General features: G+C 38.1%; 1 protein-coding gene across 1 annotated transcript in view; it reads right to left on the bottom strand.

Moving 5' to 3' along the window:
* csmd1a (CUB and Sushi multiple domains 1a) overlaps positions 1-21,720 on the bottom strand; it is a 389,897-nt gene that overhangs the window by 15,378 nt on the left and 352,799 nt on the right. Inside the window, exons 58-69 of the mRNA XM_069173376.1 lie at positions 21,460-21,648; positions 18,843-19,019; positions 16,192-16,377; positions 12,770-12,946; positions 11,972-12,157; positions 5,474-5,647; positions 5,268-5,334; positions 4,459-4,565; positions 2,480-2,553; positions 1,386-1,497; positions 1,037-1,216; positions 509-571 (exon numbers count right to left, since the gene is read on the bottom strand). Coding sequence (XP_069029477.1) covers positions 509-571; positions 1,037-1,216; positions 1,386-1,497; positions 2,480-2,553; positions 4,459-4,565; positions 5,268-5,334; positions 5,474-5,647; positions 11,972-12,157; positions 12,770-12,946; positions 16,192-16,377; positions 18,843-19,019; positions 21,460-21,648 — 1,692 coding nt within the window. The remainder of the gene's footprint in view (positions 1-508; positions 572-1,036; positions 1,217-1,385; positions 1,498-2,479; positions 2,554-4,458; positions 4,566-5,267; positions 5,335-5,473; positions 5,648-11,971; positions 12,158-12,769; positions 12,947-16,191; positions 16,378-18,842; positions 19,020-21,459; positions 21,649-21,720) is intronic.

The following is a 21,720-nucleotide window of genomic DNA, read 5'->3' as shown; positions in this document are numbered from 1 at the left end:
GTCAGTCTCTATCTGTCTGAATCCCACACTTACAAACATGATTTATTTAAAACTCAGCAGCTGCAGTACCCTTGAAAAAAAAAAAAATCATGCAACTTTGGTCTTTTTCTCTGGTGTTTGTCTCTTTGCTGGCTCCCTCTAACTGCATATATTGATTACTAAATCCTACTTCAAACTTACCAGCTATTACATAGTATTTCTCCTGAATGTTTTCAATGAATCATTTACTTCATCTGAGCCTACCTGCATCCACAAGACAATTCACTGTCATGAGTTTGAAATGAGACTGCTTATCCAGACAGGGACCCATCCACCTAACACTCACTTCAACCTCCTACCTCGACGTTCATGCATCTCCGGGAAATACTTTGTGACAATTGTGTCGAATCAAATATAATATCAGAAACTAAACTCAAAATGGGGTAATAACAAGTTGCCAAGGAAGTGCAATAACCACATGTGTATGTACTCCAGTGTACTGTGTGTGCATGTTTTTTTTTCTGCATACCGCGAATCTTGTTCTTCTGGACATCTGACTCTCCTCTGCCTTTGGGATTAACTTTCACTCCAACTGAAACAGAAAAGAGAATAAAACTGAATAAAGCTTAGTTCTATATATATCTATCTCTCTGTCTGTCTGTCTGTCTGACTGTCTTCTGTCCTCTCTCTCTCTCTGTCTGTCTATAAGAAAAGAAAGAAAAATACTTATTAATGTCAAAAATTTACATTTTGCTACTTCCGCAGACAAAAGGAACAAAAACACAAGACAGAAAACAGCTGGCAGCCTGTTTTCATACATCACAGCATTCACAGCTCCTCAGCTTTGAGACTAAATATGGCCATAAGTACATGATTAAAAAAAACAAAACACCCCAGTATTAATTTGCCTGAGGCTGTTTAAAGGAGCATAGAAATCATATCGGGGTGATATTTATCTTAAACTGTACGGTATTATTACATCCAGTTTAGATTGTAGGTACAATATCAGCGCATTATGTTCGAGCTGTGCATTTTCAAGACAGGATTTCAAGAATACCTTTACAGAGCGGAGGTTTTCCTGACCACCTCCCATCACTTTTGCAAGTTCTGTGCTCTGATCCCCCCGCTAGATAGAAACCATCTTGACAGGTGTATATCAAGGTATATCCCAAGGTAGGCAGGTCCATAGATCGAACATCTACATTGGTGGGGGTCTCTGGCTGTCTGCATGAATGGGCTGAGTGATGGAGAGGAGAAAAATACATTCAAAGTTAACAAAGACACTCATCCATAGATGCAGATTCAAAGCAAAATTATGAGCAACAACATCAACCTAATCAGCAAAACAGAACAACTGAATTAACACAGGTTTTTAACGACTCTGATAACACAAAGTTTTTCCTTACCTATACACTCCGGCTGAGTTCCACTCCAGGTTAGATTTTCTAGGCACGTTCTTGTTGTTGAACCAAGGATGTGGTAGTTTTTGCGGCACTTAAAGGAAATCTTACTCCCAACCTACAATTGATAAAAGCACCAAAAAAAAAAAGTTAATTGTTAACCCCAGTCTCTTAAAACCTGCCACACTCAGCAGTGTGAGGTAATTGTCATTTAACTTGAAGAATATCTCATCGTATTTTGATATTTTGTCTATTTTTCTGGATGTAATCATTAAATTGAATAAACATTTAAACTAACAGCGTTACTCCTACATCACATGCTGAGCCAGGTTTTTTTCTCATGGTGTTAGTAATCCTTCCTCTCTTTGTATAAATGTCGGGGGAAATATGAAATGTGGATGATATCCAATTATGCCAACACAAATTGAAGGATTTGCCTGTTTGCCTAAATTCTATTAAGGATCGGACAGATAGTATATTACATCAACATGTTCTTATCTCTGCTTCAGACAGCTTGATGCCTCAAAAGAAAAACATATTGCCAAAGTATAACATAAAATATATGGGAGTAATTTTTGACCAGGGCTTTACTTTTCACCTGCATGCTGAGTGCTTGACTTTTGTTTTATGCCGATTGTATAACATGGAGATTGAGGCTTTCCTTCTTGCCATATTACAACTGTTTTAGTTTTTTACTCACCTTAACTCATCCTTGTAATACTGCTGCAGTCTTTTGACAATTCTGCAATTATATCTCATATACTACTCATCATTACGTCCTTTTAATGGCTTCTTATGAACTTCAAAATTTAAATTTAAAACTTGATTTACAGTGCTTGGTTAAAGATCTGCTTAACCTACATTTTGATTGAATAATTTTATAAAAACGAGCAGGTTAGCAGAAACTGTCAAATAATTTCTTTGAAATGCATATTTATACTTGAAATTTGACTGAGGTAATTACATCTTTTCTGACAACTCTGAGCAGGTATTTTTTCAGCTGTTTTTATAACTGCCTTCTGTGACTAATTTTACTTGTATATTTCATGTAATATGTTTTATTATACAGAGGTTTTGCTGTCAATAAAGATATTTCTCACCTGAAAGCCCTGGGCCATGACTGGGATACCATAGGCTGGAGTTCCTGGATCACGACAGTTGTTGAAGGCTGGGTCTACAAACAAACACACACACACACACACACACACACACACACACACACACACACACACACACACACACACACACACACACACACACAGAGCGACATTTTAAAGGCATTCTGCAACAAAGGAAGAATTCTGGTATTTCATGCACCTCTAACTATACATTTATCAGTGTTCCCAGCTCAGACTTCAGGTGCAGTGCACTACATTTTATACAGTACATAAAAATAGTTTTTGATGGATTTTTGACTCATTTCACTAAGATTAACATAATGCACCTATGAATACTCAAGTCATGGAAAACATATTCGGAGCCCCTGCCGCATTGCAATGCATCATACTATGTTCTAAAACAGCATGTGTTGTGAGTAAAACTTTTGTGAGTAAGTGACCAGTGGCCACTAAAATCAGATAAATGTCATACATATGTAGTAAAGAAAAAATATTTCCTTCTGAATTGCAATGAAATTAAGTTATTACACAAAGTGGAACTTTTAAATTAAAGTATTAGTGGAGTGAGGTAACATATCACCGTATGTAATATCAATATTAATCGATATTGTATAGCAAAATAAAAGATTTGACATCATACGAGTTACATCTTAAAAAGTTACACAAGTTACTGAACTACTGGTCACAGGGCACATGGGTAACAGCATAGATAGATTTTGTAGATACGCTCAATAGAAAATACATTTTTAGCAGAGGAAAGAAATTCTGTGATGGCAGTGTTGTTGCTTCAAGACTGCTTTACACTCCAGCTTTAACAGCCTAATTCAGCTTTTTCCTGGTGATATCACAACGTGTTCCAAAATAAGCTCCATGCTGTCAAAACAGTTACCACAAAACCCTGAAACTCACTTCAAAACATGAGAGGCTGCTTTACAAGATAACATCTTCATAGAAATCAAAAGCTGACATCAAAACTACACACTTCATCTATTAACTAGATAATATCTTCAGCTATAGCTCTGCAGGAATATTAATGAAAAAATGTGTATATGCATAAGATCCACAATCTTATTTACCAATAATCTGATTTCACATAATTGTATAATCTAAAAGAAATATATAATAACTTGTAGATGGAATGTTTTCCTTTCCAGTAAACAAAATGTGTGTTCCTCGAAACTGATTAAAAGACTATATTATGTGTGCTTGAAATATTCATATGAACATTCTGTAAATGCAATAAATGGTTTCTCAAATTCATTCACATGTTTCTGTGTGTGATGTAAAAGCAGATTTCTCAATTTCTTTCAAAAATGAGAACATAAAAACGTAATATTTTAAAGAAATAATGATCTGTTGCCAATTCTTAGAAATACATTGTAATAGCATCCTTATTGTTGGACATAAGTTGTTTTCTGTAAATGTCATATCATGACATTCAAAATAGCCTCGCTAATTCTAGCTTGTATCAACTGATCTGATCTGAGTCTCCTGAGAGGAACTAAATATTCAACAAATAGCAAATCAGGTGTTCAGTTATTTTTCCCTCGCAGCTTCTGGTATAATGAACATGATTAACCATTTTTTTTAATATGCAAGAGAGGATTTGACCAATTTCAAGGTATTCTCCAGACCTATGGCTTCAAAGTGGACATGTTGCTAAACATTAAGAGGGAAAACCTCTTCCTCCATACAACACTGTCAGGAAAAACTGAGTCTGCTATTAAGGTGGCAGCGGACAAAATCTGTAATAATTACTTTGTTAGAATTACTATATTATACAAAGTCCTGTATCATGTAAACATACTTCTGAGGCTAAAGTCAGTACCTCTATTGAATTCCAGTATAAATGTTGGGGCCACAACAACCTGGCAATATATTCTTTGCATTTTAGAAACTGTCACATGCACTCTCTGAGTTTCTAAAGTCAAAATGTATTTGGTGTTTTTTCTTTTAGTTACCTATGCAGGCTGGTTGTTGGCCACTCCAAATCCCATCAGCTTCACAGACTCTGGAGCCAGAGCCTACTAGTAAGTAGGGGGTGTGGCAGTAGAACCTGACCTCTGACCTATGTGGGAAAACAAATATTTATTTACATACATACAACAATGACAAAATAAGTTATGAGTAATAATAAAACACTGCTTATATGTCCCTACTTCATGATGCGATATGGTTTTATATGTTTTTAATTAATTAATCTGTCATTCATAGGACAGTTTAAAGTTTTGGAAGTTTCCTCATCTCTATGTCTCACCACTTCACCTTTGGCTTACATCCCATTTGGCTGTCTTTGCTCACAAAAGCAGAATGTGTTTTGTGCTTGCAATGCTTTGAACAGACACCCAGACGCCCACTTCCTGAGGTTGTTTTACAGTAAAGACATGTTACTATTTTTTGATTTTTACATATTTACGATGAAGCACATGCAGTAAGGTTTTTAATTGTTTATCACCTGGCCTCAGTTTTAGTTCGCTACAGAAAATGCAGCGTGAGACAGAATAAGTGTTGGCAAATAGTGATTAATAAAGCAGTAACATGCAGAGGGAGTTCTGTGGTGCAAAATTCAAGTAGTAAGTTATCATGAGTAAAAACAGCAGGGGAAACACTAAAACTGTCATAGTAGCAGCAATATTAATGAGTCTGATGAGAAAGAAAGAGATAAGACAAAATATTTTTTTCAAGATAATACCCATCATAACTAATACAATTACTAGAGACACAGTATATGCACAGCAGTTGACAGTCATTCATTAATCTAACCACTGACCGGTATGAAAAGATGTTCCCCTCTCTAAATCCTCCTCCAGGAGATCCAGGATCACCACATAGGAAAGCTTGAAAGACACACCAATGACAGTTAATGCTCCTGTTGGTCTGAACAGTTACAATTACTGAGAGGTGAACAGCAGCAGTGCATCAGTTAAACTAAGATACGTTGCAGTTTAAAGTGTATTTAATGAAGTGCTAACTTACGCAGACACTGTGGCATGTCTCCTGTCCAAGTCCCATTCCCCTCACAGGCCAACACAGCAGGAGTGGTCAACTGATAGCCATGGAAACAGCTGTAGCTAACACTCGATCCCCATGAATGGTCGGTCCCTTCCACTTTCCCATCATGTACTGGAGGGGGAGGTCCACACTGGATCACTGAAACACACACACACACACACACACACACACACACATAAAAGATAATGTTCTGATAAGATGACCGAAATCAACATAGTTCAACGTATAACATGGCGGTTCAGTGATTTATACTTTCACCCCTCAACCTGTGTATGTGTGGTTTATCGAACATGTTCTCTTTGCCAGGTTTATAAGTACAAGTATGCTAATGTGGCTCCAACAAGAAGATAGATGAACTGCTGAGCCATTTTTTCTTACACTGTCACTATCAATACAAAACAAACACTTTAATAAATAGTATGCCGGTGACAGCTAATGCTCTTACAATGACATTTTGATGCATCCACTGATTATTACTAACAGTTGCAATTTTATCTTCAACAGAGTCAAATAAATCAGTACAAAATAACATGTCTTAGTGAGAACGTTCCAGAAGTTGCTGGTGGATATGTAGCTTTGAAAATATAAAACTACAGTTGAAACAATTGCTTTCTGAAGAAAAGCTTTAATTACACAAAATACTTTTATTTTTTTTTTAAATAATTCACACTGCAGCATTTGCCAAATCAGGAAAGATTTTTATTCAGAGTCGTGTCAGGATCGATGTCTACCCGTACATGCAACAGGCAAAAGAAAACCACAAATAATGATGACCACTGGGCAACTGCCTGTGCTGCCCTCCTCTAATCTCTGACTGATAGTAAAAAAAAAAAAAAAAAAAAAAAAGCTTCCTATGAGAAGTTTTTCAACGACATAGAAGTGCACCGGTTCCATTATTTCTTTTGTTAAACTTCCTGTCTGTACCAGAAGTGGGGATGTATTGCATTGTGAAGATTTGCATCTTCTGTCTGTGTAAAATATAACTACTTACATTGCTGTGTGGGTGCGCAAGTCTTGATTATCATAACTAATCATATTATTTGTAATATTCATGGTCACTAGTCAGAATGTGTTTGTATTTGTGTTTGATCATGTATGTGTAACAATATCAAATCATAACAAAGCTGTTGGAGCAGCTGTTTGAAACGTGTTAATACTAATAATAAAGTATTTCTTCTCTGAGACAGTGAAGACTCATTTGGTCAGTTGCATTATCACACAGTGCAGTTTTTCTATTATATATATATATATAGCTATTATAGTGCATCAAGCTAATTACTCAGAATTATTTTATGGAGAAAATATGTATAAATATGTAATTAGGAGAAAAGCTGTATTTAGATACAGATCATGACTGTTTGTTGCAACTGCAATGTTGCATTGGTGCTCTTGAAATTGTTCATATAAACATTGAGTTATTTCACTACTATGACACAGTAAACTAGCTGAGTTATTTATAAAGTAGTTCATGCAGACTGTAATGGAGAGTGGATGTGGTGTCAGGCCATATGACTGCTCCAGGATTATGGACGTGTTTTTCCAGCTTTTAGAATTTAAAAGCAGGCTGTGAGAAACAATAGGACAGAGACTTTTTACTTGAGTTTATCATATCTGACAAAAGCAAGCGGAAGATGGGAGACAAAACTAGAAATGGAATAAATGAAGAATAACCAGGCCGCATAAGGTCAGTATGACTATAGGGCAGATGGAAGTTATTACATGAAGTGAAAACAACAAAAGCTGCAGATGGTGAACACCATGTGGATATTTACTGTCTTAAAGTAACAGATCACCTGGGTCACGGTATGTAAGATGCTTCACCAAAAGACGAATCATAGTCACCATATGGATTGAGAGTTTCTGAGTGACTTTTGAGGATGTGCATTGCCTGTCAGGGCATTTCTGCTTCCACTCTACTGACCAGGGGTTACCTGTGATACTGTTTTTCTCAAATCTGCTCAATTAAATGCTGGTAATGTTGCTCTACATCATCTCAAATATATCATTACCATGTGCCATATTATTTTTTCAAAATCATGTGCAAGATTACTCTTTCAATATTGTATGCCATATTACGTTTCTGTTTTTGTTCACTTTATTTTACTACATTTATATTACTTTTATTGTTTCTCTATTAGGCACAGTTGTTAGCATTTACTCCTAAAACACTTTATATTCAAGATTCTATTGTATTTATTCTTATGTTGTTGAAGCTTTTGAGCTTTCTTTGGCACAAGGATTTTCTTCATGATCGATAAAGTTTGATTATTTTAAGTCTTCTGGGAGAATTTCTATGAGGCATGGTTCACATCAGCATCTCTACACCCACACCTCCAATCTTCTTTCACTGACTCGAGTCCAGATTTAGTAACTCATGACTCCAGTTAGCTTTTGCTGATATCATTAGCCTCAAGGTTTCCAAAATGTCTATATTGTGAATGTTAGAATTACATATTTAATAAGGATGCAAAGAATTCAAAGATTTGTTCGTTATTAGTTCAACTTCATTGATTTAGTTCATAATAGTAGCTCAGATGAAGATCTGACAATATTTTAAGACAAATTTCAAACGTAAATGCAGCAAATTTTAAAGAGTTCCCTTAATTTTTCTTTCCACTGTATACTTGAAGCTCAACACGTAGGATTCCTATTTAAGCAATGCTAATGATTCACACAAACCCACAGCCATTTTAAAACTTGATTTTATAACTGCTTGTGTACATAACTGATGTTGATGTCAAATTATCTAACGGATCAAATAGATTAGTATGCATTAAAAAAGCATCTGTTACATATTGAGGATTTAATCTGTGATCATCTGACAGCACACTGTTTATGCATGATGAGGTTAAAGCATCTTTACAAGATTTGAAGGAACTCGCGGTGTGTGTGTTCATACATGCAAGTGTATTGTACGTGCACCGTGCATACAACTTCACAACACCCTGATAAACATCTCTGTGTGTGCGTGTGCCTAACTCCCTAAGATAATGATAACCATCTGCATGGTTTCAAACATCTAATAAAGTCGGTGTAATTCTCATCTAACCAGGAGACAGATGGTTTCATGGTCCATTCACTCTGCTATGATGATATACAGTGCACACAAGGATACACACAGCACACACACCCGGATATGCAAATGGGATGTACACACAAAAATGTACACACACATCCTGTACATACAGAGGACACAGCAATCAGCACGTATTGTACATAAAGCACCAAAAATAGAGAGAAAAAAAACAGCAAGAGATAATTTCTTCTGTATAAATACATAAACCATATCTAGCTTTTCTTTTCTGTTTCCCTGTTGCATTATGGTCACTCTTTTGGATGCAGACTCAAGTGCAATTAATAAAAAAATAGTTTTGTACCACAAAAGAAAAATATTTTCTTTATATCATGGTAATGTCCAGGCAACAGCCGCTGCTTGCAGCAAGCTAATCAGTTGACTAATTTGGGTTTTGTATGTCACCAGTGTCCTGAAGAAGCCTTGCATCTCCCCAAAGTCACTCCAGGACTTGCAAAACAAAAGTGTTGCTCATCTTCCCATATTATGTTTCCCTTTTCTACAATGTGTTCTGCCTGTTGTTAGACCCATACAAAAAAAAAAAAAAAAATCTGTACACCTGCAAACAAGTCAATGTCAGTTTCTTTAAGCATGTAGTTCATAATTTATTGCTGTGCGACTCCAGGAACAAAGGCTAAACTAGTGGCGAGCCAGCAGCTAATGGGGATTCAGATTAATCAGTGAATGAGTGTTTTCTTCCCCCTAAACAAAACTTTGTTGTCAGGGAACAAACTGCAGCTGTCTAAAAATAGAATATCACACTCTTGTTGAATTCAGCAGTTAATATTCCGCACCAATGTGTCTGCTGGTCTCTGATGCCCAGAGAACACTTGTGTCTATAATTGAAGGCTTCTGAACTCTTATTTTCTCTTTGTCACTTTCCCTTGTTGTGAATAGACTGGGTTGGCTTCACAACCCTGAGGAAGAGGAGCCTCTCTCATCCCTGCTCACAGACACAGACACCTTCTGTCATTGTGATCCATGACTCCTTTCCCTCTCCCCACCCTCTCTTCTTCCCTCTTACGTCGCCACACTCTGTTCTTTCTTACACTCTGGTCCTCTGCCTCCTTTCTGTCTGCATACTTTATTTTTTCCCACTCTCTCCCTCCAGCTCTTCTTCGCTCTCTCCCTGCACCGCTCTTCCTCGTCCTTCTATCCCCGGCTCTAGTTCACTTTATCCTCTTCCCCTGCTCTCCTGGTCTCCTTCTTACACCATTATTGCCTCTCCCTCCCTCGCTTTGTCTTTTAGGCATATCTCTCTTGGCGCAATTCACCCAGCCAACACATTTTATGGGCCTAATCCCTTTTCTCACTGTGTGTTTACAGGTTTGGGGGCAGGTATTGATTTGCCTCTCTTTGTTTCTCCCATCACTCGCTTCCTCTCTTACTTACTTTTCTTTTGCTTTCTCCTTGTGGCCCCACTGATGGCTCATCACATTCTGCCTTTTTCCTTTTTTCATTGACTTGCTTCACTCTCTCTTTTTCCATCTACCATTTTCATTCTCGCTTTATCTCTGCCTTACTTATTTTGGGTTATTGTGTGTTTTTATGTTTCTTTATATTCTAATCTCTTCAAATTTTTCCTTCCACTACCCCTCTTCATCCCCTTTTCTCTCTTCTCCTTTAACAACACTCATCTCTTTTTCTTTCCCTCCCTCCCCAATCACTACTCATCATTGCCTCACTTACTCAATATCCTTCTTACTGAGTCTCACTTCATTAATTTTGCCTGTCAAGGTCCAGTTTGATCGGTAAGAACTCCTTCACTCAATATGTTTCTGGGTGTGTGAGTGTGTGTCTGTGTGTGAAAATGCTGCTGTCCCAAAACAGGATCAAATGAATACTGAGGGGATGAAAACAGGAAAGCTGAACAAAAACATGTGAACGGTGGAGGTAAAGCCTCAAGAGGAAGAGAGAAGTGGAGAGTAAAGGAGGGCAAAGAGGAACAGAAAGAGAACCTGCAGCTTTTCAATGCTTTTATATCTCCCTCTCTTCCTCATTCTTCCTTTACACCTATAATTTTCACTTTTCAATTTCCTGCCCCAGTCTCATCCTCTATCACCTAAAGTATCTTTTACTTCTCTGTTTTCTATCGCTGCATTTCTCTCTGGTTCCCGCTCAGTAGCCTCTCTGCCTGCTTTCTCAGTTTTTTTTTCATCTCAGTTCAAAGCCTCTGCAACTGCAGGAGCCAGCAGGAGATTTTCTGTTTGTGGGAAGAAACGGCAGGGAAGATCTCAGGAAACCGGATCTTTTACTGTTGTTGAGTGTCATAGTGTAAAATCTAAATATGGGCTGTTGTAAAAAGCGGACTTATTTTATTTTAATTAATTCTTTTTTATTCTCCTCTTTGTTTTTGAGGAAAAACAAAAGGGTTTCAGGAGATAAACCCCGATTTAACACTGTTATTGCAAGGAGCAATGTTAATCTTCCACTGGCCTAATCTTGCCTTCATGGTAATGCTAATGTACTGCTGAAGTCACTCTCTGTTATTTTAGTATGCCAGCTTGCATTAGAATACTATTTTTCTTATTTAATTTCACACTTGTTTTTGTGGGGCTTGTCTGTTGTAATTGCACAGGTCTTTACCAATAACAGGCCTCACCCGTCTCCATTTTTCACCACCTTGCTTTTATCTTACTTCGAGACTTGACATATTTTCCACTTCCGGTCTATTCTCCTTTGTGGTGTATTATTACAGTGTGGAATATAACAAAACTTGTATTTATATTTATATTATTATAGTATTTATATACTTGCTATTCTGAGTCAATCGCTTGAAATCAACACTACTTTGAAAAAGCTTTCCTGAACCTTGCATCTTGTAGATAAAGACAAAAGTATCACTAAATTAAGCACAAATCTATTCATAACAATTTCCATCCATTAATATTCATAATACAAGTTTGCCCTCACCACAGTCCACTTAAAAATATATTTGTACTTTAAATAATCTTTACTTTTTCCAAGTCTGATTCTGTCAATTTTGTTTTATTGCTGACAGCTTAATATATCTTATTTCATATTTTAAGGGATGTTCCTATTAAAAATATACTATGTCTATGTTATGTTTTTGATTTAATTAATTTCATAAAATATTTTAGTCAAAATCTTTCTTATAAACACATTTAATTGATGCTTGTCCAACATGATTATGTTCTCAAGTTGAAATATGTCAAATATTTACCAATGTATTACTATCAGACTTTTAAAACTCTCATATATAAACCATATTATCAGTCTCATAAGAACTAATATTGGATGGGCTCAACAAATCCATTTTCAAGTCCATCTTTGCAAAGTCTATGTTTAACCAACTTTCTAACTCAAAATGTAATGTTTTTGTCCAGTACTACTATGGAAGCAGTCATTTGAGTATTAGTTCGTCTTACCTTTACAGCTGGGTTTGGTTTGGTTCCAGGTTCCATCTTTGATGCAGCGCAGAACATTGCGTCCAGGACCAGGTGGTTCCATCAGGTGACCAGGGTTGCAGCGGTATGTCACCGAGTGGTTGAAGTTAAACTCACTTCCTAGATAGATCCCATTGGCTACTGGCCCAGGGTCTCCACAACTGATCACTAAAGGGAAATTTAATGGGACAAGTCATGAGCCCAGCCTGTACAGTGGAAAGCTGTCAGATGGTGTTGTTGCACAGATATAACAAATTTAACCTTGTGCTGTCCTGAACCTGCATAAAATCTAGTTGCCCAGTCCAGGGCTGGCTAATATGGACAAAATAAAATATCACAATATTTTTGACCAAATATCTCATTATTGATATTGTGACAACACTGTTGAGATGCCTATTGGTGTGTTCACAAAATATTTACATCAATGTTTGATACATTATCATCAGTAATTTGGGTATAATGACTAAGTGGGTAAAGGCAAATAATTGAACAGCAAGAAAAAGTCTGGTAAATTCAGAAAATGAAATCACTTTACTGTAATACAGCCTTTAAAACCAGAAAAAGACAAATATCCAGTCTAATATCGCAATGTCAATATAATATTGCTAAATTGCCCTACCAAACCACTATTATGCATACCATCACTGACAGTATTTTCAGTAGTACCTGTAGTGCTTTAATGAAGTTAGCTTAACTTTTTCCAATCTATAATAATAATGGCGACACTATGTGCTGAAAGAACTAATAATAAAGACAGTATTAACATTAAATCCATCCTACCAGTACAATCTGGGGGTTGTCCCGTCCATGTCCCATTTGTTGTGCAGTGTCTGGTGGTCAGGCCTGATGTTTTGAAGCCTTCCCAGCATGCATAAGCCACTGAGCTGCCGAAGGTAATGCCATCACTGAAGACAATTCTGCCGTGTGCTGGGGTGCCAGGGTTACCACAGGATACAGCTGAGGAGTGAGGAAATACCAATCAGCGTTGATTAACCATAAGGATAATACCAGTGTGAGCAATACTGTCTTCCTGTCACTCAGGGCTGATCAGCTGTGGCCTGCAATAATGAGATTAGCACCGGAGTCAGATGGAAATAACATAAAATGTGTCCTTGAGGTAGTGAGGCTGATTAATGACTAAAGGTTGTTGGACTGATTCCCAGAGCTGAATGGCAGATGTACAGTTTTACAGATGTGTGCTCGAGGCAAATGGGAAGCTGGTAATAATCTACAGTGCCAGCTATAACTGCCAATATGCTGCTGAGCAAAGTGTGAAGCTTTAAAATGCACCATGGCCAGGTGTTGCCTGGTTTTGCCCACTGTTAGAAAAAAGTACACGCTGTTTGCCAAAAGGTTTGTGAGGTCCAGCAGTTGTAGGAAAAAAACAAATAATCGAAAGAAGGAGTATTTGTCATGCAGCAGGGATGCAAAGCTTATCATCAGTCCGTACTTGTGGACAATGTCCTTCCTGAATTATCTTGGGGAGATCAAAGCCTCAGCGATGAAGAACACAGAGAACACATACAGTATTTATTATTCCAGATTGGTTGTATGCTTGACATTGCAGCCTCCATTAAGACACACTGGTGTTCATTTTCACAGCTGCTTCAACAGCCTCTCCACTAAAGCCCTTGTTCTCATAGTGAATCCAGGGGTCTCCCTTTTGTTTCTGTGCAACAAGTCACCCTATAATGTCTGCAGAATACTGTTTCTGGACAAATCAAAAGCCTTCTTTGTTTCTGTACCACAGCTGGTCTGAAAGATGGCAGGATAAATATGTTTGGGGAGGGCACATGAATGTGGACAGGAAAAAAACTACAACTACGGTCTAAACTAGTGATCCATCGATCTTTAGTGTGCTGGCGCAGCACATTAACAGAACCGACAGGAATTATCAACCAACCACGGCACATTTCACTAATAAGGTCATGACAGCTGACAGCCTTTAACAATCAAACGCCTATTGATGAGGGTTCATTAGCTAGAACCCTTAAAAGCTCTGTCCAAGAGTGTGTGTGTGTGTGTGTGTGTGTGTGTGTGTGTGTGTGTGTGTGTGTGTGACTGTGTAGGTGGAGCACATCATGCGAAGCTGACCGTGTGTGTCTACGTTGTTAGTGTGTGTGTTGTGGGCAACGGTCTGTATGTGCGTGTGCGTTTGTCTAGACGTGTACAGTATATGGATTTCTTTGTGTTTGTGTCTCAGTGATAGATGTTTCACCTTCTCTGAATCAGCTTTTAACTACTATTAGCTTAATGAAAAACAACTGCAGACAGACATAAATAATTAGCATTACACAAACATAGACACAGGCTCACACAAAGGTGTGTGTGTTTGTTTTGTGTCTGTAAGTCTAGAGGGCTAGATTTTAAAGTTCGTTTTTCAGCATATGTAGACAAAACAACACTCAGAATGGCAGCAGTAAAATTCAGAGCTTTTCTGTGAGATAGTTTCAACCACACTGCACGCAACAGCCCAATATCATCACGTTTTACAGTCCTGTGGCTCGAAAAGAGGGTTGTTTTCCTCAAATTGAGGTACAGTCGGAAGATATTGATTGCTGGCATGAAAAACAAAGCCCATTATGGATTTCCATTAAAGTCCTGACTTTCTAAGTAGTAAGGCTGTTAGGATTGGTAATACTTTTTTGGAATTTAACAAATCAGCAGATGAAAATAATTGAACAAAATAGGTGGTATTTTGAAATGAAATGTGCCAAACAAAAGATGCAATTCAGTAGTCAAATATGTGTATTTCTGTTATTTCTGTGAACAAGATCTATTACACCTGTTTTTACAGTTATTTTTTATTTCTGTCAGTGAGGCCTTTATGCTTTTCATTGTTCCATATTTAGTATATTGGTGGTGTTTTGTGTCACAGCCACAAAATAATAAAAGAGTATACACCGGTTCTGTGTGACTCACTCTTCCTCAACCTATCCACTACAATTACAGCTGTAGCAGCCCATCTACCTAACTGAATCTAAAATCTGCATCAGATCACAGTGGAGTTCATGTCAGTATTGTTTTATTCAACCTGAATATATTAAGTGGGAATAGGGAAAGTAACACAGGCAGCAGCTTAGGATTCCAGTGTCTCTACTGCACTATGGGGACCCACTTTAATTTCCCCTAAACTCCCATGGGTTTAAAGAGTGTCTTTGAAAACTGCTGTTGTATACAATAGGATACACTTTATTAGCACAGCGCTGTGGATGATCCAGCTCAGTCAGTTAGGAGTGACACACTTTAACTCTCTATATCTGGGCCGCACAAATATAAACATGCACGTGCGCACGCGCACACACGCACACAATGAATACTGACAACAATAAATCAATAATTTGCTTATTTGTGTGTCGCTCTTTTGTGAATTTTAGACTACAATTAGTACGTGAAATTGTTGTCATAATAGAGCTTAATTTAATACTTATATAATAAATTAAACCATACTTATGTACTTACTTCAACTTCATCTTATAAAACATACATCTATCTCAGGGCACGCATGTATAACTAATGTGAAAGCTTCTCTAACACAATGTACAATGTGCAGTGTACAATCTATATAGAGTAATGTGCTTTTAGCTATGTTTGATAATGGATTAGTTGCTTACTGTCAGCAGTGTACCAAGTAGCCGGATGCTACTGTATTATCCAAAAAAGAGATTAAGCTGTTCAACTTTGGAGGCTGAGCTGATTTATTTTCACATAAAATGCTGAATAATTTAGTCCATATGCCATGAATGCAATGTGTTGTTTTTTTTTTACAAAATCTGAACTGGCTGATTTTACAGCAATGTTAATTTTTACGGCAATGTTTTATAGATCTGGGTTGGGACCCAGAGGTAGCGTCAATTGAGACAGGGATAACTTGCTATTCAAAATATATGACATTTTCAAAACAGACAGTTCAGGCTATGCTATGTTGTCACATCCAAGTCCCTTGTATAAAGCAAGGAGCAGCCTCTTACTATAAAACAGAGTCAATAAAGGGTTCTTATGAATAAAATACATTGCACAAAGGCCTATATATATACATATATCTTGACTTGAGGAGAAATCACTACTGCACAACCAAGGTAGCCTGCCCAGTGTTTTAAATGTGACTTGCAGTGTAGGTTTCTAATGACTTTCTAAAAATCTTCCAAAAGTTTTCACATAACAGCAAGAGTCACATAAATGTTTATTGCCACACTTCCCACCTTGACAGACAGGCTGTGTACCGCTCCAGGTGCCATTGTGAAGGCAGTTCCTCTCGGCTGAGCCAATCAGATTAAATCCTGCTTCGCAGCTAAAACGCAGAAGACTCTTGGTCTTAAATTCTTCCCCTCCTAGGCGTACACCATGGGGAGGGATCCCGGGATCTCCACAGATACCAGCACTTACACCTATAGCGAGAAAGGAGACATAAAGTTAATGTAGCAAATGCACTAAGAGCTGACACAAACGCACCAATGAAGCGACCAAAGACCCTTTCGCAGTCCTGGACTGATGAGGCATAAACATAGAAACTTACCAACAGCAATTTGCAAATCCAAATATACTTAATATTGTTAATGTGAATCAACAGCTACATTAAGCTGATGTCCATTTGTCTAATATAATAATAATAATAATGATAATAATAATAATAATAATACTAGGTTTGAGTAATTTTGTCTAACTACAATTAAATGGAAATCACTATGCTAAAAATGTATGCAAGCATTCATGCCAGAGGTCAACAACATCGACTAAAAACCATTTGCATTGCAGAATTTACAACAATACAGTTTACCTTCTAAGTCTCTCATATACAGTGAGACACACAGGCATGCACACACCCAGACACACAAACTTTCAAGAACTGTACTTTGCATTTAGGCTATACCAAATTGTTCTAGCATTAAAAGCACGGAGCGTGTCACAATTTTAGCAGCTTAAATTCCATCGGTGGGGATTTGTGAGTTTAACAGGGTACAGCTCCAAATGCAGCGCCTTGCATCTCAATGAGGTCTTCAGCTGCAGGATGGATTCTGCCCTGCTGAGTGTTCTGTTTTGAGGCCAGCAGAGTAAGCTTATTGCATTTCAGCTGTTGAGAGAGTTGATGCTGAGTTCGGAAATGATAAGTTGTAGTGTTGTGGGATCTGCGTAAGCCTACTGTAGAGGAGCGCTTACAACCTGAGTCGTAAACCGGGACTCCTTCACCTCCGTATTCCTGCCAGATTTTTACACATGCAGCTCAAACCAGGTTACATACACTATACACATTAAAACCCATTTTTATAGAATTGCTTTTAAGTGATGTCGTCCTTTTACGTCCTTTTATGCAGTTCTTTGTTCCCCTGTTTTTGTTTGTTTATTTTATTAATTTATTAATTTGTTTGTTTTCTATTCCATTTGCTCATTTTGGTTATTTGTTTGGTTTTCTTGTATTCATTACCTTTATGGTTTGGTCTTTTTTGCCTCCTGTTTTCTTAAATGTTTACCGGTATTGACGTTATGTATGACTATGCCTTGCTTCTCTGTAGAGCACTTTGTAAACTCTGTTTTTAAAGGTGCTATATAAATAAAGTTATTATTATACTGTAGTATCATTACATACAGTAATCTGTAGCATAGCAGGCACTCAGTTTACACTAGCAACACATTGTCTGTTTGTGCTTTGATAATAATAATGACGTTTACTACTTTCTCAAGATAACTTGCACAGGCAAGGAAATCAAATGGTGAATTATTTCATACAATGCAAGAGCTAATAATAACAACATTACTGGAATAATGTTGATTAAAAGATATAAAAAATGTTTTTGAATATTTTCCTTCTATGTTGTATTTTTGTAGAGCAAAGAGGAAGCGATGCACAAGGAAGGCCAGCATGGTCACAGGATGGTTGGTTTCCAGTAAGCTAGAGGGCAGGTAATTATAATCAAAGAGGCTTGCAGCAATTAGTCACTAATTAAATTGATTAACTGATTTAAAATTATAATGTTTCCTCTGATGTGTTATTTATGTTGGAATTGTAGAAACTGAGAAATGTAGTCTTTACTCATTCATGGCAAGACCTTTGGTAAAGTACTAACTGATAACATTAAGAGAAGAAAAAGCACGAATAATTTTCAGCCATTGTATGTAGTGGCCTTACTGACAGTCTACCACTGTTTTCACCTGAACACAGTACATCATACACACTGATCTAAAATCAAACTCAAATCCAGCTTTCAGAACTGAGTATTTCCGAAACCCACAAGGACAATGTCTGTCAATCATATGTACCAGTCAGTTCTAGTTAGTACCAGTTACTGTCATATTTTTGTCCTAAAGGCCACAGGTGACACGTTTTATTATACTGAAGCAAAAGAAAGACATCTTCAGACTGACATGCCTGTGTGGAACAGCTCACTCTTGTGATGCCAGATGGGATGATACTATTTTCTGACAGCTGAACCAGTTTTATCTCTTGGTAAATAATAAATCTGGTTTCTTTCTTTAGGTCACTAAAGCTTGAGGTTTTGTTGTTGTTTAGTAGTTTGTATTTGTACTGTGTACTATGTGACCAGATCTATGTATCGATTCTATAGAGGTCGGGTCTGGCAATGACCTTATATGTAAGGCTGGAGAGACTGTATGTGTATACTGTAGTAGCAATGAATCATTGTATTTGTGGAAACACACTGTTGACAGTCTGTATAAATGCATTTGATTTCAAAGAGTGAAAGGGATGAATTATTGATCTATTTTTAGAAACAGACAGCCAATATGCCTTTCATTTTGTACAGCCTCTGCAAAAATGTGTGTATCTAAGTTCTTATTCTCTACTAGCTGAAAATCACATCAATCAGACATGCTGCTTCATCAACTAGTTTGCCTTTACCGGTGCAGTAGGGGGGCGCTCCACTCCACGTGCCGTCCTCCTGACAGTGGCGGGTAGTATTACCCACCAACACCCCACCGGGCAGACAGGAGTACTGCAGTACTGAGCCATATGTCCAACTCTGGGTTCCAGATACTACTGCATTCGGGGGTACACCGGGGTCACCACAGGAAATAGCTGCAGAGTCAGTGAGAGATTGAAAGAGAGACAGAGGGGGTTAGTTTGAGAGTGAGTGTGATTACATCCAACAATAGATTCAAGGTACTACTGCACTGAGTGGTGCAGCTGTGTCACGGCAGGAGACAGCTCATGGAGGAGGTGACAGGAAGAAAGTTAACGCAAATGTGTATGTTGTTGTTGTGTGTGTGTTCATTGAAGGCAAACAGGTTAAAAATAAAGATAGAGAGGTAGATATTAAACAAGGAGAAAGAGGGCAGAGTATGCTGTGCAACAAAGGTCAGTGGCCGAGGACATTCTGTCTCAAACATTAGGCATAACCTAATGTTTGCCGTTATGTCTAATATTTGAGACACATACTTGTACGTACATAGATAATTACCGCAGCCAAGGAGGTCGTTTTGGTGCAGTTTGATTGTTTGTCATCAGTACTATAAAAAAAAAAAACTACCACCTAAGTTTCTATCAAACTTGATGGAAGGATGTAACACCGTGAAAAGAAGATCCCCAAAATTTTGGGGGCGGATCGAATCATGAGACAGATCCCAAACTTATTTTCCCCTTTCATTAACATTGTGAGATAGGGCATTTGGTTTAAATCCAGTAGATGTTAGTAAAGTTCAATAGATACGAACATAGGGAAGTTTAGAAAAACGATGACTCTGTGTCACAATCCACATTCATGGGTACCAGTAATCCTCTGGGATACACCTGCACTTGTTAAAACTTAATACAGCAAGCGATAGCTCTGGAGCACTCAGGGGCCGCTTAAGTATCACGCTAAAGTGTGTAATACACTTGCCAGTCCACTAGAGGATACCGTAACAGTGTGACGGATCCCTTGCCTTGATGTGAAAGTCGAGGTGAGTCATATGACACTGGTCGCAGGTCAAAACAGTGGACTTTTACCCTGATGATCAGGGTTTCAGTCTGCAATAAAGCACCATGGATTTCTTTTCAAATGTTTTCCTAACCTTAACCCAAGTTGTTTTCGTGCCTAAGCCTGAGGTATTGTTTTCTTAAACGTAACCACGTGGTTGTTTTTTTCCCCTAAATCTAAACACATACTTTTTCACACCTCTGTGAGGTAAAATCATGCTGGCAACTTGTCCTCTAGTGGACAGGCATGTGTATTGCACACGTAGGCGTGATCGCGGATGGTGGGGACAGGATTTTCTTAGGGGAGAACTCGAGCCGGTACAATTGTAACATGGTCACGATTGTTTTATATCTATTGAAGAAGTGAACTATTGGCCATGGCGGAGGTCTGTGCTCTCCGAGTCCCCTTCTAGTTAAACTTGCTGTACTCACACTGTATGACAGTATACAGTCATGCCGGTGAAGTTTACTTTTATTGAGTTTAATTAAATTGCCTTAGAGAGAGAGAGAGAGAGAGAGAGAGGGAGAGATAGAAAACCAATAACTCATCTCAAATTAAATTCACTTGAGCTAGAAAGAGTCATTCCCTCACCTCTGTGTAGAGAACTAGTAGAAACCGTTCCAGAGTGTCAAAGCACGAGACATCTGTTAAAAAAAGACCTACTATTTTTTTCTTCAATTTGGGAGAAATCTATGTTTTACGGAGCACAGGTCTCTGCAGGACACAGATATGAAACTGCTCTCGATTTTCTATTTCTGCCAAATGACTTGTCCTCCGATATCTCCCCTTACCCCCAAATTGTATTACTCCATCCTCTCCTTGCCCCTCAGTCATCACCCCTCTCCCCCCAATTTTCCGATAAGACTTGTTTCTCGAATGTAATGCTTGATGCACAGACGCCAAGTGTCTCACCAGAGTCTGCCCCTTCCTCCCTCTCTGTCTGATCCCTCATCTCCACCTCTCTGCTACTGTGTGCTCTTCCTCTTTGTTTTTCTCTCTTCATCTGTGAAACAGCCTCTTTCTCTCTATCGCTCCCTAGTTTAATCTCCATGTTTCTATCAGCCAGGGTAGAACTCTAACAAGAACACCTATTGCCTTAAGAGATACATGCTCACTTTTATTTCTGTACACACACATACACACAAACATGCTCAAACCTTTAAGCCTCTTCCTTTCATACTCTCGCCCTTTTTTTTTTTTTACTATTATTATTATTACTTCCCTGCCATTTTGTCTCTTGGACCCTCTCCTATTCTCTCAGATTCTCATTCGCTCTTCATCTTCTTCCCAGTGGCTTTTCAACCCATTTCATTCCTGAAATGGCATTTCCTGACATATACAAAGAAAAATAAATAGAAATATTGTCGCTTGTGACTACTCCTTTTGTAGACATGTTTTTTGCAGAAATCTGAGAAGTTACCTGTTGACGAAAGGACAAATGTTTTCATCATAGGCCTATGAATGTCGTTTTGTCTCATTTGTCTTCTAAACCTGCATTGCCACCATTTCTCTCAATGACAAGTGTTCTCAAACACCTGCTGTATATATGTGCATCCATACCTAGGCAACGAGGGGTCGGTCGGTCCCACAGTCCGTCATGCTGGCACGTGAGGAGTGCAGAGCCCAGAAGGTAGAAGCCTCGTTTGCAGTGGATTGCCACAGTTACGCCATAGCTGAAGACTTCTGGGTAATGTAGGCCAGACTGGCGCACACCATTCTCCACGTGCCCCGGGTCTGAACAGTTCACCACTGCACAAGAGAGCATACAAATCTATTAGAACCTATTTAAGTAGTATATATAGTATATGCATACATGTTTCT

This window comes from Embiotoca jacksoni, unplaced genomic scaffold (genome assembly GCF_022577435.1).
Source record: "Embiotoca jacksoni isolate LCO1_2020_lvr unplaced genomic scaffold, fEmbJac1.0.p SCAF_6, whole genome shotgun sequence".
In the NCBI taxonomy this organism is placed as follows: Eukaryota; Metazoa; Chordata; class Actinopteri; family Embiotocidae; genus Embiotoca; species Embiotoca jacksoni.
This window is presented reverse-complemented; position numbering and strand designations above follow the sequence as displayed.